The 26,310-nt window shown below is 38.4% G+C and overlaps 1 protein-coding gene across 6 annotated transcripts in view; it reads right to left on the minus strand.

Moving 5' to 3' along the window:
* MYO9A (myosin IXA) overlaps positions 1 to 26,310 on the minus strand; it is a 183,915-nt gene that overhangs the window by 119,674 nt on the left and 37,931 nt on the right. For all 6 annotated transcript variants that reach the window (XM_053364314.1, XM_053364312.1, XM_053364310.1 and 3 more), the window contains 6 exons: positions 18,849 to 18,943; positions 15,053 to 15,115; positions 14,203 to 14,302; positions 12,148 to 12,204; positions 9,923 to 10,020; positions 2,289 to 2,415 (listed from right to left, as the gene is read on the minus strand). In XM_053364314.1, the coding sequence (XP_053220289.1) occupies positions 2,289 to 2,415; positions 9,923 to 10,020; positions 12,148 to 12,204; positions 14,203 to 14,302; positions 15,053 to 15,115; positions 18,849 to 18,943 (540 nt within the window). The remainder of the gene's footprint in view (positions 1 to 2,288; positions 2,416 to 9,922; positions 10,021 to 12,147; positions 12,205 to 14,202; positions 14,303 to 15,052; positions 15,116 to 18,848; positions 18,944 to 26,310) is intronic.

Here is a 26,310-nt window from a genome sequence, read left to right on the forward strand (position 1 = left end):
GTGGCCAGTTATACTTTAAAGACTAGTAAAAGAATACTGATACCTATAAATGTCAAAATAGCTCAGACAGAAGAGCAGAGATCATGCAGCCAGACTCATACAAAAGGCTGGTTGGAAGCCAAGACAGACTGAAGATTACTTATCCAGAACTGACAATGCTGTTTCAGACAAAGCAGATGAATTGCAGCAAATGGAGAGCTAATCTCAGGCCAAGAGCTAAGAATAATTATCTCTTCTGTTTCAAAGACCTTCATGCTGGAAGTCAAGTGTCATTAACTTCTTGGTACAACCGAAGAGCCCAATGCTCACCAGAAAGAGTAGTGGTGCCCTGCCTATTAAGCTTCCTAACTGAAGAGGCTCACCTGGTACCCACTTTATTGGTGTTTATCTGGCATCAAACAATTTATTTTCACTGGCTTTTAAAGTTTTGAGTCTTAAAAGTGCTTTGTATCTTGACATGAACTACCCTGGGAACAATTTGGTTAAAGGATGGTATATATGTGTGCAAAATAAAATCAAACTACCAGCAAGGAGAAACAAGAGTGTTATGTGAGTAATGGCAAGTGGCATAGATACCTCTAAAAGGATAATAAGACAAAATCATAGAGGGTAGAACTATTGAGAGCTATTAGCTATGGATAGTCATATGTATTTTAATTTCTGCAAACTGCCCTAGAATGTATTCTGGTGAAGGGTGGTTTGTTTTTTAAAAATGAATGAATGAATGAATGAATGTATAAATCTGTATAGAACCTCAAGGCTCAAAGACAACAAATCTATGTATGCTAGATAGTTCCTGTGAGACAAAATGTAGGACAGTTGTTACATTCATGCCATAGCCCTGTAAACTTGTTTTTGAGAAACCAATGCTGAGTCTTCGTAATCACAACATTCTGTTCTAAGAGTTCACAGACTGACTGCTTAATTATCTGTTCTAGGACCATTCCTGGTATTGATGTCAAGCTGACCAGTTGGTAGTTACCTGGGTCTTCCTTCCCCCCACTTTTGAAGATGGGGACAACATTGGTCTGCCTCCACTCAGCAAGGACCTCACCTATTTTCCCAAAATTCTCAAAGATTAAAGACAGAAGCTCTGAGATTGCATCTGCAAACTCCTTTACATCTGTAAACTCCTTGGGTGCAGCTCATCAGGCCCTGGAGATTTGAATTCATTTAAAATAGCTAAGTGTTCCCTTACCACCTCTTTTCCTACCTTGGGCTTCAGTTCCTTCCCTGCATCATTTATTCTGTTATCACCAGGTTAGGCACTGCTTTCCTTTTCATTGAAGACAGAGGCAAAGTAGGTGTTGAGCAGTCCCACCTCCTCTGTCCCCCAAGAGTATTCCTCTGTCTTCTCCAAGCAAAGGACCTACTACTTGCTTGTTCTTCCTCTTGCTTTGAACATAGTTGAAGAAACCTTTCTTATTATTTTTAACCTCTCTTGCAAGCCTGAGTTCATTCTGAGTTTTGGCCCACCTGACCTGCACTGATTTTATTCTACTCTAGTTGCTTGAAAAAGAAACACGGGGTAAAGTACATTTCTGATGCACTTTTAGAAAGTACACAATGCTATTTCAGTTGTAATGCTTGCAGAAAACACTCCAGAGATGCTAATGAAACTTACTACAAACCTAACTTATTGTAGATGAGCATTTTGCGAGAAATCATATTAAGTCAGTAGGAAGTAAAAACTGCAAATGATCCAAGTCAAAAACTATTATAAAAGTATGGGAGAACTGCACTAGTCTGCCTTATTTTAAGTATGGTGTGGGGTTTTTGGGGTTTTTTTTTAAAAAGAAAGCTTTACATTCATTTGATTCATTTATTCACAGGTGCCTCTGATGACAACTTCAAAATTATGGCAAGTAGTGTTATAAGCACTTACTTTCTCCCACCATGAAGTGTGGTTTAAAATATGCATATCAGAAACTCAAATCCACTCCAGAACCCTCCCTTGTCCCCACTCCTCAGATAAGGAGCTGGTAACTAGAGACAAGGTCATCAGAGTGCGGCAGTAGCAACATGACAGTGGAACTCTCTTTGCATACAGCTGGATGGTGGTGATGATACTGCTGCTATTGCAACCCACCTTAGATCAGGCTGTGACTTGGCAGTGGGTCCTGACCCACCAGTTGAAGACCAATGAACCAAACTACCAAAACGAATAGTTTCACTATCAATAATATATTTTTAAGAGGCTGAGTTTCTCCCCAGCCCCACCTCCAAAAATACCCAAGTTGAAAGAAAGGGAAGAACTGGGTAAATCATGTCAAAGTTTCATGGCTTACCTCTAGCAGCTCTGAGACAATAGGGAGAACTTCGGGATTACAGATATCTATGGAATCATCTCGGTAGGTTTTCTTCTTGTAACAGATGTTACCCAAGTGTAGTATTGCAGACAAAATGGAAAAAATCCTATGGGCATAAAACAACACATTTTCTTCACAGTAAATGCAAGTTTACCCACATTTCACTACATATTGGGCTCTGTGACTTTGTATGCCAGACTTTATTAAACAGTATTTCAATATACTGGCATATTGTCACATATAATGTGTTGCATTTATCAGCTATTAGGCAAATATATTCAGTAATACACCTAATAATACAATGCCACAGCTTTAGGATCTGTTAGATATTATATTAAGATTACTTATAAATGGACAAGCTGATATACAGTGGTACCTCGGGTTAAGAACTTAATCTGTTCTGGAGGTCCATTCTTAACCTGAAAATGCTCTTAACCTGAGGTACCACTTTAGCTAATGGGGCCTCCCGCTGCCGCTGGATTTCTGTCCTCATCCTGAAGCAAAGTTCTTACTTACTTATTCAAACCTTTATTAGGCATTATACAAATAAAACGATAAAAGAGAAAGAAACATATAAAAGCCTTGAGATATAAACAGAAAGGCAGCAGTTGGCTACATACATATATATATATATACATATAAGATCAGTGGTCTTCCTTGTTAACCTGCTCCTTGGAGGACTGCTACCAAAAACTCGGCTACCCCCGCCGTTACCCTTTGGTCAACGTCGGATAGGCAGAATCCCACACATTCACCTTGTTGGGGCTCCAGACCACCCAGAAGAGGGGACAGCACGCGTTGACGGAGCGTACTGTACAATGGGCACTGAAAGAGAATGTGCTCTACCGTGTCCGGGACATTCATAGAACATCTGCATAATCTCTTATTTCTAGGGATGTTTTGATATCTTCCCCTGACAAATGCTGAGGGAAAAACATTCAAACGGGCCAGCATAAAAGCCCTACGTTGGGCTGGAATTATTAATTTGGTGACGTAATTGGCTCTGCTATCTAAGATATTTAAATCATAGAATATGGGCGAACAAATTTTGTTTACAGCTGCCATAATATTTTGCCTCTCGACATCCTTTAGTCTAGTTAGGATATTATGGAAAATGTATTGCTCATTAGAATTGTACAGGGGCTCCAGCTCGATGCCTAAAGATTCAATCTTTTTTTCGAGGTACTGATACCATCTTGATTTGTAGGAGTCTTTGAGCAAATCAGCGAGCAGACTTGATGGAGGGCAGCGAAAATGGCAGCGTAACCAGTACTTTATTGAGGTGGACCAGGCCCAATATTCCATTGTGTGTATGCCTATTTCTGCACACATTGTTTCATATTTGATCACAGCTGGGAGTCCAAGAATACGTCTCAGAAAGCTGGAGTGAATCTTTTTTAAATCACTATTATATGCTTGGACCCATAGCGGGATTCCATAGAGTATCTGGGATTGCACTTTTGTTTGGAATATCTGATTGGCCGCAGGAATAAATTGATTGCCTTTCTGATAATAAAAACGGGCAACAGCTGATGAGGTGCACTTTGCCTGTTTTATGGCATTTGTGCAATGATTTGCCCACCCTAAATTGCTCTGGAATAAGATTCCCAGATACCTATAAATTTTCACTTGTTGAATTTCCTGCCCTCTTATTTTCCATTTCTCTAATTTCCAACCATTCGAGAAGACCAAAATTTTTGTCTTCTCGTAATTTATAGAGAGCTTGTTACATTCGCAGTAAAGGATCAGAGAAGATATAAGGCGTTTCAGACCCAAGCTCGTTAATGATAGTAGAACAGCATCGTCTGCGTATAATAATAGAGAAACTGGTTTCTGATTAAGTTTAGGGGCATGTGATTCTATTTTTTGAAGGTGATCTGGCAAATCTGATAAAAATAAATTAAATAGGAAGGGGGCAAGAATACACCCTTGTTTTACCCCTTTCGAGTTTGGGATGTCTGATGAAAGGTGACCTTTGGTGTTAAGTTTGACTTGACAGATATTGGAAGAGTATAAATTTTTTATTAGGATCAATAAGCGCTGATCAATTTTTAATTCTGCGAGTTTCCTCCACAGCTTTGGGCGGTCAATTGAGTCAAATGCACCACGAAAATCTACAAAAGCAGCATATATCTTAGATTGCCTTTGAGATCTGTATTTTTCAACCAAATGCATAAGTATAAGGCAATGGTCTAATGTAGAGCAACCTTTGGAGAAACCTATTTGTTCTTTCCCTGGTAAATTTAGATTTTTCATCCAGGTAAGGAGTTTAGATAAAAGGTGCTTAGCGTAGATTTTCCCTATCACTGATAATAGGCTTATCGGTCTATAATTCCTTGGTTCTTTTGGGTCGCCATTTTTAAAGATTGGGATAATTATTGATCTTAACCATATCTCAGGTATGATCCCATATTTATCTATGAGAGTAAACAATTGAGCTAAGGGTTCTGCCCACCAATCTATATAGGTCTTAAATAATTCTATTGGTAGACCGTCTGGCCCAGGAGATTTCCCCGGTTTGAAATTTTTAACTATCTCTCTAATTTCCTCTTCTTCTACCCTTGGCCACTCCTGGAGTTTATTGATTTTATTTTTAGTGGTTTCATTTCCTTTAAGTTCACTGTGTAGATTGTTAAATACCGATGTAAAATATTGGGACCATTTGGATTCTGCAATTGGTGGTAGAGTTAGTTGATTTTCGGGTTTCAATCCTCCGTACACTAGGTTCCAGAACGCTTTGTTATTTTTACTCTGAATTGAGTCGAGTAATTGTAGCCATTTTTGGGTTGCATATTTCTGTTTCTTTTCGGCCAGAATGTAATGATATTTTCTTTTTTCATCAAGATAAGAGGGCTCTAGTTTAGTGCGATTATTTTTAAATGTTTGGCGCAGTTTTCTTTTTAGCTGGAAACATTCATCGTCAAACCAAGGGCTAGCGCTATGTTTAAGTACCCAAACTTTAGGTGGAGTACTAAGTTCTACGAACATTTGGAAGATCTCATTATAAATTTTCGGAATATCGCTGTAGGAATTAGTGGTCTTTAAGTTGGATAATACTTGTTTTCTCAGGTTGGCTGTAAGTTTTTGCCCCACTACTGCACTCATTTCCTGGGACCATTTTAATTGGGTCATTTGTTTGTATTGAGAGGGTTCTATAATATTGTGCTTGGTTATCTTGGTTTCATCCTTTAAGTTAATAGACAACAATAATGGCTGATGGTCGCTTTCAGTACGCGTTCCAATTTTGAGGTCCATGATCGAATTTATAATATTATAAGGGACAAGAATATAGTCGATGACACTGCATCCTCGGGGGGAGAAGTATGTAAACTCCCCGCTTCTATCGCCTTTTGTTGAACCGTTCACAATCTGCAAATTAAAGTTGTTACATAATTCAAGTAGGCGTAAGCCTTCGTTGTTTACAACCCTATCTCTGGAGAATCGTCCTATTTTCAAGGCATGTGCGATATCATTATCAGTATTCCAATTTAGTTTGCTACATAGTTGTTCATTGTTGGTTCCCACTCTGGCATTAAAATCACCTGCTATTATCAATGAGGCATTTGGGTATTTATCGGTCAAATTTTCTATATAAAAGGTTAGTTGTGACCAATTTTCACTGTTGCTGTTGTTTTTGGATGGGGGGATATAGACATTTACAAGTAGCAAAGTATCGTCTTTTTGGGTTAAAAGTAGGGCTTGTGCAAGTGGCAAGCATTTTTCTAACTGCTTGATTTCAAACCCTAAGTTGTCTTTGATCATACAACAGAACCCTGCTTTCGGCCGGCCCTTCGTGTTTATTTTCAATGCGGGTTTCGTATAGGAGGAGAATCCATTGATTTTAATATCTCTAGTTGACCATGTTTCTTGTAGAAGTATTAATTCAAAATCTTTAAAGAAGTTCATTAGGTCTGGGTCTCCGTCTTTGTTTCCCCACCCTGCAATATTCCAGGACAGCAAGCGTAGGATCCGTTTTTGAGTTGGTGGCTGGTTGACAGCATTTAGTCATTCTAATTCTGTTATTGAGTCCAGCGAGGGATTTTGTCTTGTGCCGATACAGCCATTTGTCGCTACTTTCGGTGGGGGACATAATGGTGGATCTTTTAGATTCTTTTTTAAAGTGCGGGAAATTAGAATTTCCTCCCTTTCTTGGTTTTCTTCCTTAGCTGTTCCTTGTTCCTGAGAGATTTCTGTGGTTGGTGGGCTATTATGGACAGTAGGATTGTTTTCGGTCTCTACTTCCATTTCTTTGGTTTCATTTGGTGTTGAGCTCAGTGTGTCAGGTCTGTTGGAGGTCATCTTTTGTTCGGCAATGTTAGAATCCTTTGTAGTACTTAAATAAGGGGTACCTATTTCGTTTGGAGCTAGTATTTGATATCTCAGCCAGGAATTTGTGGTCTCATTGCTGGAGTTTTTCCTTGTCATTTCATATTTTAAAGGAGGCTGGATTTGAAGCTCTGCATCTATACATTTGAAAGTTCCATTAGTAGCTCTCTTTTTGACTATGCATTTTGGGAAGAGGGCTGGTAGGTGTGAGGTTTGATTGTGTATTGTTTCTACTGCATTTTGTTGGCCTTGTTGGTGAATTTCGGTCAATCTGGCCTGTAGTTTCGTCAGTTTACTGAGTATGCTTGTTTGTTCTTTATCTGGTAAGTTGGTAAAGTTATTCAGCAGATCTTCTTCTTCTGGGACTGTCCAGTCTGTTGTGTCAAGGGCGAGGCTGTTAATTGATGCTACAATCGCATGATTTGGGAGCTTAGATTTTTCTTGCGTGATTTCTCGGGTAGCTGGCAGCGGTTTCTCCCATCTACTGGGTTCTTCCACGGGAGTAGGGCAGATATCGGCTTCTGTTGGAATGGCCTTGTTCAACTTGTTCTGTCTTTTAGATGCAATCAATGGTCTGAGCGATATATCTTCAAAGTGTCGACGTGGAATAATTCCTTTCTGGGCTAAATGAGCCTTTTCCCTTAAGATTTTGGTTGGGATTCTATGACTACCAAATCTTAGTAGTACTTTTTTGGAATATCCATCGTTAGTGAGCCTCTTGACTGCTTTTAAGTCAATCCTTCCCCCCTCAAGGCCTAGGAGCAGATTTAGATGATGTCTGGCCCAGAAGGATGACTCCCAGTAAGGTAGGGGCCCTCTGTATGGAAAAATGTGGAGAACAATCTCACATGGCCTCAGTATCAAGTTGACTGAGTGAGGGGGGCTTCCTCTGATTTTTGGTTGGTTTAGAGGTATAAATTTGTATTTGTTCTGTTTATCTCCAGGGCTTGTTAAGGATGGCAAAAAGGGAGTGAGTTGCCTCCTTTCATCTGGGTTATCCAGCTTCTTGAAGATGTTTTGTAATTGTTCAAAGATTTTTTGAACTGTTTGAGCAGTCAGTAGGCAGCATTCCTCCAGCAGCTCCACCTTTCTATCAATTAGTACTTGTGCCTCGGTTATGGGAGTAGTAGCCTTGTCCTCGTTTATTCCTAGGGATATCTCTTCAACTGTCTTTCCATGTAAAGAGTTGAGAGAGTTTTTGGGAGGAGATATGTGCTGTTTTTGAAGTAGCAGATACTTATCTAGATTACTCTGTTTGAAACCAGAGGGCTCTGCGTCAGTTTCTGTGTCAAGACACCTGAGTCTTTTGGCTCTTCTCATTGCAGATTCTTCTTAAATCAATGAGATCAGACTTCTAAATAGAGTGATAAAGTATTAAAGTTCTCAGGTCGCAATCTCGTTCAATTTTCATTCCCATGTAAATATCATAAATATCATAAATAACATAAGGGGAACATGGGAGGAAAGAGAGAGAGTGGGAGGAGAAAAGAAGCCAGAGGTTTATGAGCAGGACATAAATCCTCCGTAGTAAATTCCAGAGTTCAAGGGGTCCTAGTGTTCTTCAGATTAAAGTTCAAATAAACAGTCGTAAAATAAGTCCCAGAAACGTCGATAAGTTCCCAAAGTTAGGGAAAGTTAGAAAAAGTTCTTTTTCCGAATATTTCTTTAATTTCTTTGGGTCGTATTTCCAACTTGGTATTCACTCAGTCAGGCAAAGAGATACATTCCTTCCTCCACCTTGCGACTTTGTAGCCTGCGCCATTTTAGTCCTCTACCGAGGTGAGCTCCTAAATTAAATCGTCTAACATCCGACGTTCTCTTAGTGTATTTTTAAATTTTGTAGCATTAAATGAGTCTACTCACACTAAGGGTTCCGTTCTTATAGTTTTGGAGGTCCGTCGCATTCTTCAGTGGGAGTCTTAACCCGAGGTACTATTTCTGAGTTAGCAGAGTCTGTAACCTGAAGCGTCTGTAACCCAAGGTACCACTGTATAAGATATTCTTGGTTTACAAAAGTACAGGCCTGGTCTTTTTTTTCAGGTTATACAGTGGTACCTCAGGTTACAAACACTTTGGGTTACAGACTCCGCTAACCCGAAGTAGTACCTCGGGTTAAGAACTTTGCCCCAGGATGAGAAAAGAAATTGAGTGCCAGCGGCACGGCGGCAGCAGGAGGCCCCATTAGCGAAAGCACGCCTCAGGTTAAGAACAGTTTCGGCTTAAGAACAGACCCCCGGAACGAATTAAGTTTGTAACCAGAGGTACCACTGTACAGTCTTTCTTACCAATAGGTTACATTTGTTGTGAGACATTAAAGTTGAGTACAGTATAAGGTTGGGGAAGAAGGGGGGGGCGGTGAAACTTATATTATTTTGTATAGTGTACGTGTGGGGTTTTGTGTCAGTGTCAACTAGGTATGTTCTCTTTCTATTTGTTTATTACATTTCCTTGGTAGTGAGAGGTATTGGGGGGCAGGGTGTGGTTGATTGTCTGTGGTTGGCTGCAGTGGGGCTTGTTTGCATTTGTGAGGGGGGGAAGGCTTGTTGGGTCAGGTAAGCCAGATTGATTTGTATGCTGTTGGTGGATTCTTCTTGTTGTCTTCTTGGGCTGTGTATGTGATAAAGGGGAGCCAGACTGGAGTTAAGGTGTCCTCTTCTATTTGTCCCCGTGTCAGTTTCAGTTTATTGGTTGGCTTTTCTAGTAAGGCCGATTCCCATACAATTTGATACTATTGGTCCATGTTTACTCCTGACAGGTCTCTCCAGTGTCTGGCTATGAGGCATAAATATTTAAAAAATAAAGGGACAAATGATACGAAAACAAACAAAAAGGTTATTAAGCAAATCTGTTCTGAATGTTTCTGTGGTCATTTAGCAACCTATTGATTTAGTGACATGTACAATTAACTAATTAGCAAGCAATCTAAGTATAGCTATATAATATGTATTGAGTTCTGTGTTTGGGATTTTTAGCCTACTCAAGCCCAGAGATCCAAAGCAGGCTACAAAAATAAAGTTGCTAATAACCAAAGCAATAGTAATTCATACAGAGTTCTGTTGGAGCTTATTCACACTAACATTTTTAAAACAGTAATGGCACTGGCTGACTTCAATGGCTTTCTGCTCCTAAAAGCCCTGGCAGATGCACAGTATTATGACTGCAACTCATTCAATCATGTAAAAACTTCAGAAAGTGTTGGCTGAGCATCAATCAAATACACATGCTGCAGGATTCACAACACCAATCCACGACTTAATAATGCACTGTTATAAGGAACATCAACTTACTGCTTGCGAGTCTTGGGAAGGAAGCCCACCATCTCCATAGCTAGCTGCAAACGCTCAAAGTCATGCTTCAGATCTTCCCCTTCAACAGAGAAGCAATCCTGTTGAGGCCAAATATGAGGAGCAATTATTAGAAGAGATGGGCATCAAGAAGGAAAGGAAGGAACCACCCATGAAAACACTATGCAAAAGACAGTGGAGAAAAAGCTGCCTGCACCACTGCCCACCACCAAAGGCACCTTCTCCTGAATTAAAAAATGACCTCGTTCTTTGGACAGTAAATGTAGCCTAGGCCCCCCATCACTGCAAAATAATCAAGTTCCACTCTACAGAGAGCATGATCTACATTTTAAAATAGAAAGCCAAAGTTGTCTGCTGTCTGCACTCATGGATTATATTTGTGTAAAGATGAATAAATTGATTTTTGAGTTCTATAAAATTACTTGACAAATCTGCAGGAAAAATCTTCCATCTGTTCACAAATACCCAAACATTTTGTTCTGCTTCCAGAACAAGAGTTCATTTTCACTCCCTCTTTGAACAATTATTATTCCCAAATATAGAATTTAATCCCTCAATATTATTTTCTAAATGTGGCATACGTTATTGTTTTTATGGTCTCAGCAATTCTGCAGACGCCCACTGAGTCTACAAGAGAGCAGCAAGCAGCTCAAAAGTGATTGAGATCCCTCTCTATGTGACAAGAATACATGTCAGAGTTGATTGCTTAGGGAACAGGTGAAAAAGAGGACCCAGTTCTCTGGGCACCAGATGGAAACTCTTTGAATATGTGAGAGGATATAGAAGTGTATTAGAAAGTGGGAGTCCTAACCAGGAATGGCTGGGACAGTAGGGTACAGATAGGAAAAGGGGGCAAGTGGAAATCTATATAGGGACAGCTTGTAGGCGTGTGGAAACAGCAAATTAAATATTAGCAGAATAGCATCAACATATTGGAGAGTGGATTAGCAGTAATAACAGCATTTACTAACACAGTATTAACCTCTCAAGTGTAGCCACTTTAAATTATCAGTGTCTGAAAATTTCAGTGTAGTCTGCCATACCAAAAAGTAAAATTCAACTGCTCAAGATGGGCAAGTATCCCGTATCACTCTGCTTATTACCAATGTGTTCATAATTGCTTCAGGCAAGCTATGGGAGAATATTCAAACTATGTTTTCTGCAATAAATCTGTTGACTGGACAAATCTAAATCATTGGTCCTCTATGCTGCTTAGAGATGTCTGTAAATTAAGCAGTACATAAATCATCAAAATAAATAAAAGAGACAGGAAATAAACATTCACATGAAATAAATATTCAAGATTTTTGCTACATTATTGAACCATTTTGTACTTACAGCTTTTTTTCTGAGGGGGAAGAATAAAGCAATAAAACTAATAGAAATTAAGTAAATTTAAAATGCCTAAATTCATTTGTGAATCTTCTTACAATCAAACATAACACTCAAGAATAAATTTGCCTGAATGATATTAAGGGGGAAATAGTAAATCCAAGTTAGAACTGTTAACATGCAATTAGAATAGCCATGCTCTCTGAGGTAACATTAAAATGGAGTGCTATCAAGACAGACAAAACCCACAATTTAAATACAATAATCTGACTTCACACAAGAGTGGGGAGACCCTTTCACTTTTTTGGCCATTGTAAACAAACATGGCAGTAAACCTCTTCCTTTCAGATGACACTTTTACTGAACCTTTAACTAAATTGCTTGATATTTTTTTTAAAAAAAATCCGTAATTGCCCACAGAATAATCTGGTGTAGACCATGAAAACGGAAATGATTACACTAGTTTAATGAATTAATATTCACTATATGCTTTAAAAAACCCAGAATATGCTATATCAAAAATTATCCTGAATAGTTTAATCCAGGCAAAAGCTTCATTGCATACTCTCTCTCTCTCGCTCGTAGAATATAATTTCATCATGTATATATTATGCTTTTTGCAGTGGCTCATATACATAATAACATCATCCAACTACTTAACAAAACCTATCAAAATAACCCTATACAAAAATTATACACATAAAAAATGGTATACCACCACAAATAATCTACCAAATCAATGAGGACACAGAAATTGTGTTGCCAGTAATCAAATGGAAATGGTTTTGTATTTGCCCTACAATTTGGTGCAAAGCCAGAGTGAGTGAAATGTCTGTCACCAGTAACCCAGAATGGATGAATGTACTCGTACTGACCGGCTCAGACTCATAGTAACAGTCATCCCAGCTCTGTTTGGGGGGTTTCTTTGTCATCTGAAAGTAAGGCAGATTGGGTAAGTAGCATTCCAAATCCCATGCCACTATCTCTTCCCACTTTTACAGACAGGAAGTTAAGCATTTCTTTAAAATCATTAAGCTACAAGCATTCCCATTTTAGAAAATGATGGCTAGGATCCGCCTTCTCCCTTTCTCCTTACCTTATGAAATATGATATGAGAATGCACATACATCATGCTACTTTTTCATGCTACAAAAGAAGCCTATCTAACCTTACAATTAAACTTAGAAATCCACTTATATTGGCTGACAAACACTGCAGCTATGCTCATTAAGTTTGGATCTAACAATTGAGTCATATTGCAACTGGGAATATTGTCACAAAGTGACAATTTAGAAGGAGAAAGGAGTACAATTTAAGATGCTTTAGAATTTTTACAACACTAAGAGTGCTACGTCTTATACATTGCATTTATTTCCTACAACAAGCATGTGAGCTGGAAGATTTTTCTTCCACACAAATCTATCATGATAGCTCAGACTCATTTCTTTTATCAAGAAGCATCTGCAATATTTAAGGGTTTTTGCAAACATACCATAGTAACCCACAATACACTACACCACACACACACACTACTGTGATTAACAAAACAGATTTTACTTGCGTAGCAAAATATTTTGGCTTCCATTTTTATCAGCTGTTTTGATGAAAAAATGCTATTTCCAAGGTGGCAGTTCTAGCTTTTTGAGGATGGAATGTTCAAAAGGGCTTCATTTGCTCAAGTGTTGTTAGTACTATCCTCCAGACTGAGGTCATGCAATGTTAATGTGCTCAGTGTGTACATCCAGAGGTTCTCCCTCCTTGTTTTCATTATAGGATGTTACACACTGGGCATATTAACGAGACATTTCCTCAACCTGGAAGATAGTACCTACATTACTTAGCTTCAGCAAAGGAAGCCCTTCTGAACATTCAGTCCTCAAAGCGCTAGAACTGCTACACTATATTTTCATTTTTATCAGAACTGCTTATGAAGGCAGAACCTGGAACATTTTGCCACATAAAAAAAATTATATGTTAACCACAGTAACAGATATATTATTTTAATGATTAACCAAATCCTAAAAGAAATCTACAGCAAGCTTGTGTGAAATGTTGCTTGATGTTTTATAACTAGCTATACATAAAAAATGAAGTAATAATCCAGCTTCTGCTATATAAAGAGGGATATGTCCTTGCTCCTCAGTCAGAATAATATTTTTTTTCCTTTTAAATAGCTAAACCCTTGAAGAGAAACCTTTTGCAATGATCCCACATGATCTCAAGCTTGAAGATCCATGTTGTTTTGCAATTATATGAACACTATATATTTTCAGCCTTATATTTAGGATTCAGCCTTAAACACTGTATAGGGAAATTCTAATGGAGCACTGGCAGAGAGTGTCCTGCCATCAGCATAACTATTCTTCCCTTCTGCCATTTCTGTTCTATTGCATCAGCTACCCTTGCATCCTAAAGGAAACAAATTATATAAGTGCTATGGCATATTAGTATGAGATGTAGTACCCCTCCCCCAATAATTTCAATTCTTTAACCATAGTTGGAATTAATGGACTTGGGTTAGCCTTATTTGTTAAAGTACAAACAGATCATGCTATCAGGAAGGATGGCAAAAATCATGCAACATTTGTAAATGGATTTGTCTCTTCTTCAGTAGAAATATCATAATATGGTTTTCCAGATGAATGTTATTAGTTGTTTATTAATTAGAGAATCATTCATGTTCTTTAGGAAAACTGCAATCCAAAAAACACATTATATTTTCTATAGGCCACTTAAGGCAAGAAAAAAGTGCTTTGAAAACATTGTTTCTTACTTAGTGGCATTCCCCAAACCTACAAATTTATTGTGCTAGGACATCCATGCACAGGTAACAATAAAATTAGTTTTAAAACATCAGCACCTGAACAGTGGTTCATTGCTCTAGGGACAAATATATACATTCAGTTAAAAACTGCTTGGTATATTCCCACCTGATTAAGATAATGATATTCATCAGGCTGTTTAAGATGAAATGCTGATTTCTCTTCTTCACTTGCTCCTGCCAGAAGGTAATAAAATACATGGTAGTTCCTGGCAACAAATAAAAATGGTGTTAAAAGTCCCATCACCATCAATACAAAAATGTTAGCAAGAATCATTGGAAGTATGAATAATACTGGTGTTTTATTTTTATTTTTTTGACAAATCAAATACATAGACATCCAGTTTGCATGTAATGCTAAATCGAATGATGGCTTAGCAAGAACATGGCTTGGCTTCACATTTCATCTAGCTCTCCCCAAATAAATCATGAGTTATAAAACATAGGGCAAATCTTTCTTACAGCTCACGCTTTGTCTAGAGAGTGCTAAATCACAAGCCTAGGTTCAACCATGTCTTAGTTCAGCATAGCAGCAAAATGCACTGAGAACCAAAGAGACCACTATCTCCTCTCCGGAAGCCTACAACTGAAAGCTAAGCTGATGAAAAACTAACCATTGGTAATTTACTGCTTGGTTTGCATGGCATAGCAATCCAAACTATGGCTTAATGGTATTGTACAAATGTATGAGTTCATAGCTGCTCTCGTCCTTTTTCTTCTTCTAAGCTGAGTTTCAAAACAGGAATAGTGTTGTATGAGCAAATTCTCAAACCCAGGGCATGAATGGCTGTCAGTATTAATCATGACAGATTAATCTAACATCATATATATCAAAACACAAAATACATGCATATAAAACTTAGAAATCATTATAATTGTACTTTATTTTAATCATTATTTTGGTTTACCTTTCTTTATCTCCGCCCCCTTCCCAGCAGTACTTTAGATTCAGTACTCACCTTTCATTATGTTCCTGATAGACAAGCCTTGACTTTTCAAGTAGATATTTTTCAACATAAGCTCTAGAGGAAACAAGAATATTAGTTAAGCCTGAGAATAGTTTGATTTTTATACCTTTCTCTTTTTAAAATGTAACGGGTCTGGTCATTGCATAGACTGATGAGGATATAATCAAATGAATGTTACTATTTGATAGAAAAGTCTGAAAATGGAAGAAAAATGTCATAGGTACATTTAGATATCACCACACACTAAAACCTCTAGAAAAATGGATTCTATTTTTCTTTTTTCATTCTAACCAAACCTTCCTAGCTGAATGTCTATGAACTTTCTGGAGCAGTTAAGCTGCAGCTCCGCATTCCTTCTTCAGAAAAAGAACTCACAAGCACTAGAGTAAGGTAATAAAACAAAGGGCAAGAATATCCTGCAGTAACAGAATTCATAAATTTATTTGTATGTTGTGTTGAATGTATGTGGCAGGAAAGTGTCTCCATTTTTTCCAAACCGTTCAAATTTATCTACATTTCGTATGTCCTTCCCTTACTTAACGTTTTTTTCCTGACCTATGTTAGCCCAAAATCTTTTCACTTTTCTTTGAAATAATGGTATTCAAATCCTAAATTGAATCTTTGTGCAAAGGGCAGGGAGATGAGTATAAACTTGAGCATGATTTTGATCATGACTTCTATTACAGTTTTGGCAATTTTAACATGTCTTCAGTTACTTGACTCCCAGGATTCTACCGTGGGTGAAGCCTTCCTCCTGCTCCCTTTCCTGCTCCCCACACCATGGGGGGGGGGAACATCAAGTACAATGGAAAGGTTTTGTATCTATAATACAGAATCTCCCTGAACTCTGCTGAACAGACCCATAGACTGGAGAATGCATTCCAGAAACGCAGTATGAAATGCTCCTGTTCAAATGGCTACATAACAATCAATTTTTAGAAAAGGAATGCTACTATATTGTCAAGTACGCATGTAGCAACAGATAATACCTCACAGTACTGGCCTGCAGTGATCACTGGAATATAGCACTCCTTTCTACCATGATAGCAGGTTTTGCTGCAAGAAGCAAAGCTCTTTTTTGTGTTATGTTGAAGAAACGAGGGCAAACGGTTGCAGGAATGGGTGCTCTGAAGATCATTTGTGGGACCAAGTGATAAAATACTTGGTCTTTTTAAATACAGTGGTGCCTCGCAAGACGAAATTAATTCGTTCCGCGAGTTTTGTCGTCTTGCGATTTTTTTCGTCTTGCGAAGCACGGTGTCGGGAAAGTTTTGGAAAAGCTTCAAAAATCACCAAAGTCTTTAAAAACCTCAAAAAAGGCTACCGCACCACGTTCTATGAGTTGCTCCTCGAAGTCAAGTCGCAACTGTATTAATGGTGTTAAGAAAAAGGAAACAAACTTGCAAGACGTTTCCGTCTTGCGAAGCAAGCCCATAGGGGAAATCATCTTGCGAAGCAGCTCAAAAAACAAAAAACCCTTTCGTCTAGCGAGTTTTTTATCTTGCGAGGCATTCGTCTTGCGAGGTACCACTGTATATATTTCAGAAATAACAAAGTAAAGAAACTAGTCTCCAACCTAGATTGTTGCAGAACACTACCTCACCTCCCGTCTACAAGCTCATATTATACTGCTAATTTCCACTGTTCCATCTCTGTTCTGATCAGCCCATTAAAACAAAAATCAACCTTCTCACCAAAAAGATGGTGTATTAGGTTAATCCTGTACACACACACAAAAACACCTTTGCAGCCTCTGCAGTAATATTTCTGTGTCTATATATCAATGTTACTGCATTAACACTGGAGATAATATCTTAATTGTATAAGGTAATCCAATTTTTATGAAGCGGGCATTTTGATATATTCAGAAGATGTTGGAAAACAAGGCCTAAATTGTGATAAGCCTATTCTTTTGAAATCCATAGTGAAAAACGAGATGAGAAAAGTAAGGGAACTTTCAAAACTAAGCTAGATCCTGACTTAACTTGATTGCTGGCACTCACTAGAATTACCATGTTGATCACTCTCATGTGTGTTGTTACTTAATGGACGATGAGAAAATTTGGATTCGTTTCCCTTTTCTTTGCTTGACAACAGTTGCTCATGAACAGTAGTTTTATTACCCAACGGGAAATATGTAAAGTAATACTCATGATTGCTTAGTATGACTAACAGACATGAGGGAGTCAAATATGTGCTTTGCAGAAGGATTGGTAGAAGCAGAAGTTTCTTGAATATAAGCAGCCTTCAAAAAAACCCTAAATAAACCTCAAGCCCAGTGAAAAGCTTTTCTTTGTCAATTCAATAAATATATTATTTATTGAGCAAAATTCTAATATATTATGACCGGACAAAAGCTAGATCGTTGGCAGTGGCAAAGTTTTTATCGGTGGTTGCAAGAACAAATGAGCCCTATATTCTAAACAAAATGCTTGATTAACCTGGAGGTAGACTGTATGAACTGTGTATTGATTTGTAATGTTTTGTTGGGTCTCTGGACTGTAATAAAGATTGTTGTTGTTGTTGTTGTTGTTGTTGTTGTTGTTGTTGTTGTAATATATTATGAACCAAGGAAAAAGGTCTGATACTCATAACTTCCTTAAGAGTCAAAATTACGGCATTACAACTTCTCATGGTACTGAAGATAAGCATCTTCGGAGTCATCTTCACATCTCAACAAATACAGGCTGCGAGTCCTAACTATACACATTTCATAGTGCTTGATGTGATAGCAGAACAGTTGACTCTCCCTAACACAGTGTGTATCCATCAAAATAGGATATTTACATCTTGCCCCTTTTAAAATTCCTTCCTACTCAGTCAAATAAGAAAAATATCACAGACTAACATACATTATAAAAACTGATAGCATGACTCTTTACTGGGCAATCACTGACAAGGAAAAGCAACACCACACTTTAAACAAGGAAGAACTGAGACAAGAGGAAACTCTGCCCTTCCTTTTATAGCCTTAGTCAAGAAAGCAGAGCTTAATTAAACGGAACTAAAAGATTCCAAATAGCTCAACTGGAGCACATACATCAGACTGGACAAAGCCATTCAGAAACTGAAAATCTACAGTCCCAAAATAATAGGATGCGTCGGGCTGCTACGGAAGCCTTCTCTAGCTTCAACAATTCTCAGACTTTACAGATTGATAGAGCTCCAAGTCAGGCAAACAAAGGACATGAGACATTAAAATATAAAGTACAACAGCTGTAGCTTAGAACAGACTTTCAATTCTCACATTAATAGACTGGATTCAAATTGTTTATTAAAAGCAAGAATGGAAACAATCCAGAGCAATTTGGTCTCTGGTTTAAGTGCAAATCTCTTAAATTGGTGCTCCTTTTGCTTTCATAAAATTCAAGCTGACTTAGCAAAATATTTGCACCAGTTGTGGACGATATGTGCACTCCAAGCCTGAGCCAAATCCCTCTGAAGTTCAGACAAAGATTTGTGCTGATTCCTAAGTGGACAATGGACTTTGTTCAGCAATTTCTTATATCAGTAAATAAAGAGAATGCAAGTTTTAGAGATTTAGCATTTGTAACTCCTTTATGATTATACAGTAACAGTGTTATAGTTAAAAGAATGTGGGAAGTTAACGCTTCCTTAACAGAATATACCTGTGTCAAGTCAATTATTTGTCCTATATGGCACAGACAAGTAACTGGGAATAGATTTACATGGGATGTTTAACATTCCCATCAGGCATCTACAAATACCAACAGCTGCAACCCATTCATGCTTAAAGTTCCTTAAGTCACTGCTCATTGCTACTTACCCACGGACAGTGCCAGTCTCCTGATAATTCACTTGGATAAACTTGCCAAAGCGACTTGAGTTGTTATTGTGTGCTGTCTTTGCATTCCCAAATGCCTGCCGAAATAAAGAGATATAAAAGAACTGAGAAATGGCTCAACAATTTGCACATCCTAGACTTGCTTTTAATATGTGGCTTCCAGTATGAAATTAGAGGGGAGGAATTAAAAATAATAATATAATAATTCAATACTAATTTTAAACTTTCATTCTTTGGTAGAAAGGCAGCACATACATTTTTATTCTAATAACTTAAATTGCACTCATAAGTACATCTGCCCAAAACAAAATCAGTGCTTAAAACAGTAGGCTGTGGGAGAATCATTTAATCTGAGTCTACAGTTCTATGTAATTCACCCTTCAGTTCAATATTGCATAGGAATAAAATTACTGCCGCCCACAGAGTTTTATCCTTTTGTCAGTTATTTATTGAAATTTAAAGAGTAAAATATTCACTTTTCCAAAATTCAGTATTTTGCCTTACTAGCATGCTTACTGGTTGTCCATAAAGATTCCAGTACGCATCTGGTTTTGAATTGTACAGGGTGAAACACAGTGCAAAGAGGATTTTACTGTTATAGCAAGCTAATGAACAACTGGTTTTTAAGTTTGTTAAATCCATGTCTGCAAATTGACAAGGTTTGTGACTGGATTTACATACCAGACTAAAACGTTGGTTGTAGATTATTTGAAGTTCATTTATTTAATAATATCTCTAAACAGCTTACATTAAATGAACTCAAACTAGTAAAGGTAAAATAAATACCAAAACAATTTAAAACAGAAACCAACATCATAGATAACACAGCAGAAAGGTACAGTACAGGGAAAGCCTAGATGAAAAACAAGGGAAAAACAACAGTCAGCAGCTCTCAGATAATTGGGGGGGGGGCATTCCGGAAGGCAGTCATCACCACTGTTTGAGTCTGTTTTCTCATATATAAGCCATAAGTCAAAATTCATCCACATAAGCTACTGAATGTTAGGAACAATACTCGGTCATGTATCTTCAAATATCCTAGTGACTATTCTTAATGAAACTGGAAATGAAATACTACCTATGCAACAAATTAGTTTAAAACTTTTGTTTCCATGACTTCCCTTTAGCAAGATGCCCTCTGTTATTTGATCAGCATGCTTCCATTGCCAGTTGGCATCCCAGCAGACCAGGGGTCACAATACTACAATAGATTTATAATTGTCTGAATTTTTCAAAAAGCATGCCTTGCTTCACTCAGTGCCTAACAATGCCAGCTCCTCAGATTGAGGTACCAAGGACAGCAGCTGTAAAAATGCTAACTGTAATAACTCTAACTCTATATTGTACAGTATGCGGGCAAGAATCAAAAAGCAAGCCAACCCAAATTTTACTAAGGCTACTCTTACAGCAATAGCAACTGATCTCACACCAACGGATTCTATCACACTTATGTGCCATATGAATAGAAGACTGTGTAGTTCTATATGGGTGCATGTATTTGGCAGTGAATGGAAACCCAAGCAATATTTTAAAAGCATCAAAATGAGATTATAATATAAAAATCTTGTAGATGGCAGCACATCTGATAACCTAGAGATTTGTGTACTGTACTTAACTGCAGTAGGAAAATGGTGACTTCTTGTTATGAACTTTCCACTCAAAAGATGCTACATTATTACAGGGTGCAACACGAGGGCATCCCATGGCTTGAGAAAATAGATCAGTCCTCAAACATTTAGGTTTGATACCATTATTATTTTGTGGTATGGTTCTTTATTACTTTAGTATTATTAAATGTTATTAAATGATTAAAAACCACCCTAAGCAGCATGATTACAGTTGGATAGGATATAAAAAGTTCTTATTAACTTCTATTTGTTGAATGTGGTAGATGTAAGCTAAAATCCAACCCAGCATATCTAAAACCAAAATACCAAGACAAGAGTTTAATTTGGCAACAGTAACATGCTCATTAAATGGATGTTTACTAAGCACCTCTTCTCTCCACCCCTAGAAATCTATATAGAAATGCAACTCCGCTGTAAAAAGATGACAAGTGACAACATGTCTGACATAAAATATATTTCCTCTTAAAGGTTTGGAATGATAACATAAAAGAAACCCCAGAGCACAAATACAGCTGTAGTCAACAGACCCAGCTTTAATCCATTTGTTGTTATCACTTTTGATAGGCACACTGGCTAGAACTTCAAATATAATGGAATCAACAACACAAGCAGATTATCCAAAAGAATATTTAGAATGAGGATAATTTTTAAAAAATATAACAGTTCAAAGCTTTTAAAACAAGTTTCAAATAGTCAGAGAATATCTTACTCATGATACAATAGCACTAAAGCACATCGGTTATTCTTTTTCCACGTTTTCTCTTATCTACACATGTATACAGTGGTACCTCAGGTTAAGTACTTAATTCGTTCCGGAGGTCCGTTCTTAACCTGAAACTGTTCTTAACTTGAAGCACCACTTTAGCTAATGGGGCCTCCTGCTGCTGCCGCGTCGCCGGAGCACGATTTCTGTTCTCATCCTGAAGCAAAGTTCTTAACCCAAGGTACTATTTCTGGGTTAGCGGAGTCAGTAACCTGAAACATATTTAACCCGAGGTACCACTGTATATTATGCCTTGTACAGTGGTGCCCTGCAAGACAAATGCCTCGCAAGACGAAAAATTCGCTAGACGAAATGGTTTTCTGTTTTTTGAGTCGTTCCGCAAGACGAATTTCCCTATGGGCTTGCTTCGCAAGATGAAACGTCTTGCGAGTTCTTGCGAGTTTGTTTCCTTTTTCTTAAAGCCGCTAAGCAATTAATAGCCGCTAAGCCGCTAATAGCCGTGCTTCGCAAGACGAAAAAACCGCAAGACGAAGAGACTCACGGAAGGGATTAATTTCGTCTTGCGAGGCACCACTGTACTTGCAAGGCTGGCTCATAATAATATTCTTAGTTGTTAATTAGAGCTGAGAGAAGATGGACTGAACATCAAAGAAACTTGATTAAAGGAATAGGGAGGAATTAAGGAGTGAGAGAAGAGAGTTAGACACATCTAAGCACCTTTGTGCTCAACTGGTCTGAGCAATAGAAAATCCTAGTGGGAATACCAAGAAATGGCATGGAGGAGGCACATGATCCCTCTCCCCCGCTACTTGCCTTATACCAAGGAACAAACACTTGGGACACTATTTGAATTATAGTTCCTCAAGCTGTATCATTCTGTACTGGAGTCAGATCAACTCTGTCACAGGAAGCCACATAAAACTTTGTGGCCACTTGGTGCTCCTGAGCATGGGTTTATTTTTTCTTTGTTTGCCTTGTTTGCCTATTTCTAACAAAGTTGGTTTCACCATATGCCACTTCCCAGCCTTTAACCAGCAACCAACAGACAGTGGCATGAAATACTGTATTTTTCGCCCGATAGGATGCACCGGCCCATAGGACGCACCTAGATTTTGGGGGGGGGGGAATAAAAGGGAAAAAATTATTCCCCCCCCCAGGCGCGGGGCTGGGGCGGGGGAAGCCCGAGCTTCCCCCGACCCCAGCCCCCAGAACGGGAGCCAGAGCGATGCCAAAGCTGCGCGCAGCTTAGGCATTGCTCTGGGAGCTTGCCGGGCTGGGGGGATAGCTTCCTGAAGCCTGCATTCACCCCATAGGACGCACACACATTTCCCCTTCATTTTTGAAGGGGGAAAAGTGCGTCCTATAGGGCGAAAAATACGGTATTCCCATTTTGAGCAAATAACCATTTTGGTCACTGTAAATGTATGAATTGTCATTTTTAAATCTTCAAAGGAAACCTATCTGGCCTCTTTTCTGACAGCATTCTGTCCACATGCTAATACAATAAATTCTTATAGTAAAGGGCTTTGACTGACTGTTGGAGATACTACATTGCAGACAGTATCATACTTGTAGTTAGAATGGCTCCTTTGCTGCTCTTAGTGCTTATGGCTGCATAAATTGCTGCTGAATTTACTCTATGTTTAGCTCACTGCTGATGTTATTGTTGTATAATAATCATTCCCCATCCCACATGCATTAGTATGACCGCTGTTGTCATTTAGTTGTCATTTTTAATAGTATATGTTGTCTCGGGTGCTGTTGAGCAGAAAAGAAATGTATGCACATAAAACATGGACAGGAAGAAACGGCATATGAAATTGCCCTCAAAATATCAGACACCACAAATCACAGTTGATCACCACTGGCTCTTGAGTAGTTAATAGGTTTCTGAGAAATTCTGAGTATCTTTAATTAGTGGAATGAATATTAGTTTTGTCACTATACGTATACAGCTCAGGGAATTTCATATGTTAATCCAGTTGATTCATGTAGAGAAAGAATGAGTCTTCTCAGAGAAGAGTTTATTGTCTTTGGCAGATTTCAAATGCCAGTTGTCACAATGATTGCTTATTGAATGCTTATTGTTTTACCAAAGAATAAATGAGTGTTTTCTTCTTTTAGACACTTGGTTTAATCAATCTAAATATAAAAGAGCATTGAAGAAAGTCCATTGCTTCTCCATAAATAGCTGGAACTGACTGAAACAGATGCTACCTACCAGACACTGCATTTTCATATTATTTTGATAGCACAAAGAATTCCCTAAATCCCTAGACAAATGGGAAAGCATGAGATGCTGAATCAGAGCACTGTCAAGTAAACTGGCTAGGAAGCAGCACAGCTGGAGCTTGGATGACAGAAAGTGAAAGTCCCACCAAAAGTAATTTCATTCTAAAATGTGAGGAAGAGGGCCGTGAAACAGGACTGCATAAAGAAAATTAGTAGCCGAGACCCAGATTAAGGGAGGATCACAACGGGGGGCGGATGGGAATGGGGCAAAACAGCAGGCTAGAAACAGAGGAGGGTAAGAGCAACAAAATACTTGGCAAGTATGACCGGGGCTGGGTAGGAAAATTGCTGACATGAATGGGGGAAGGGGAGAGTGGAAGTGAAGAAAGGAGAGGTTCACTCTCAGTTATGATTGAGTATAAGGGAGGAAAATAACGAAGAGCAGATGTCAGAGGAATTTTGCTTAAAATACATTTTTTGAGCTATCACACCTTCAGACTTCCAAACATTTCCAAGATCCAAAGCAGCTCTTGGCAATTTCCTGGTGAATATCACTGTTGCAGTGTAATGCACCTTAACTGACTTCCAGTAGTAATAAACTAAAATATATTCCCGATGTAGGGAAAGTTCAGAGCGTGTTTTACGTTCTATATGCCATCGTGTGCAACATCAACATTTGCCACTGTTAGAAACTCAGGTATATAAAAGCTAGGAGCCAAATGGATCCTTAAGCCAAAGTTGCAGTGGCCAAAACAGAATGCCTAGTTGGGCAAGATGGCTCTAAAATCTTATTTTTCAAATTATGGACTGGCTGTAATCAGTGTTAGGAACTGAGACATTAAAGCTAGAAGCTGAATGGCACCTTAAACCTAGGTTATGCGAACAACAATGGAATGTCTAAGCGCACTTTTTAATAACAAGAATACAAAGCTGAAAATGAATGAACTGCAGCTAAAATACTAGGTTCATTTTTCACATGGTCTAGTCCTTCCCCTGCCCATCTCCCTAATATTCTTAAAAGGGTCTCTTCTCCAGTTTTCAGAGGGTAGCCAGAAGTGGGGAGGCAGAAAAAGGTCCTCCTTTCCTTCCACTCTGCAGTTTAAATCTGAAATACTGCACCCAGATTTCAGAAACTGCTCGCCCTAATGAAATTCTCGGTTGCAAAATGTGCCTAGAACAATGGCAGTTTTGAACACTGATTGTGATTCTCAGTTAAACATCTGGCTAGTTCAGATGATAACCTTGAGTTAGGTTAAGAACTTTGAGAACTTAAAGAAAAATCACTTTATCCAAGGACAGTCCACATATATATTGGCCTATTCCTACCTCTTTTTCTTAATGGTGACATGGACCATTCATAATGTAGGAATATTCTTCACAAATGTGAGTAAAGCAGTAGGGTGGGGAAGTGAAGACAAGCTACAACAATTAACTATAATGTTGTTCACTGCTTCTGCTCAGGCTGCACAGGAAGCACATTTTGATTCCTGAAATGCATTCTGATTGTGCAGATAAAATATAACTGCTAGAATTCTACAGGATCTGGTATTAGTGTGTTAAAACAGTCAATGCACCACCAGATGGAGATGCCAGGTGCCATCATGGCACCCAAGCATCTTCCCTTGGTTGCAAGTGGCTGATAGTCAGATGCAAAATGTGCCTGTCTAATTTTGAACACTGCTGATGTCCTCCCCCAGCCCTTGTGGTGCCGGTTTAAGGCAGGTAAACAAGGAGCCGGGCTTTGGGAAGGAGGCATGAAGCTCTGGAAAGGTCCTAGACCTAGAACCACCACCACCCCATCTCCTTCCCAAAGTCTGGAAGCAGAGCAAGCAAGATTTGCTACTTACTAGATTTGTGTCCTCATTTTTTTTTACTAGAGTTCTCAAATCAGATTGCAGCATTCATAACATGCAATATATTCATTTAAAACATTTATACAGTACTTTAAAAACTCTCTGTGGCAGCTCTCAAAAATGTGGAACTCCCTCCCCATTTAGGTGTGTTAAATATCTTTATTATATGGTTTTCAAATGCACCTCTGTACCTGGGCCTTTGACAAGTAAGACTTGTGTGATTGTTATGAGGCCACCTCTGTTGTCTGATGCAAATTCTTTGGTTTGTTTTATTGACTTTTAATACTGTATGGTTATATTATTGTAAGCTGCCTGATGGTGAAGGGTGGGTAAGCAATCTCTTAAACAAACAAAACCTTTCATTCCTCTTTACAAAGAGGAGGGAAGCAGTAGAAGGAGCAACTCTGAACTGATCCAGGAATAAGCGTGTGGTGGCATTATTACTCACTTCTCGCATTCTCCTCTTAATATTAAGTTTTCCCTTTGTTGAAACACTAACAATGGGGACTGCAAACCCATTTGCAGTAATATCAGTGCTTCACTTCTGACCTTTTAGAATTATGTTTATTTAATTACCTGAGGTATTAGGAGAAAAAAACGCAGAAGTTATTTCTAACAAATTTAAGTTCAGAAGTCTCATTTTTCAAGACACGTACAACAACTCGGCCAATGCCAACACTATGTTTTGGAATGCCATGATTCTCAGTGACAAATACACATGATGAATACGTATGACGAATATACATGGAAGACATTATAATACAACATAGTCCATAAGGGTTTTCCAGAAAAGATTTGTGAGTAGGATAAAGCATGACTGCCAGATCCTGTTCATAGTTCTTTGGTGTAAAAAATCCATATGGATTTAAAATTCCAAGGTAATGTTTTCCACATGTCTTCACAGAAAAGTTACAAAAGCAGAAGAGCCTTGCATATCGCTATCAGTTGGGGGTGAATGGCTCCAGGCTCCAGGACAGAATGGTAATCATAAGACATAAATACTTTAT

Source organism: Podarcis raffonei, chromosome 14 (genome assembly GCF_027172205.1).
Source record: "Podarcis raffonei isolate rPodRaf1 chromosome 14, rPodRaf1.pri, whole genome shotgun sequence".
NCBI lineage: Eukaryota > Metazoa > Chordata > Lepidosauria > Squamata > Lacertidae > Podarcis > Podarcis raffonei.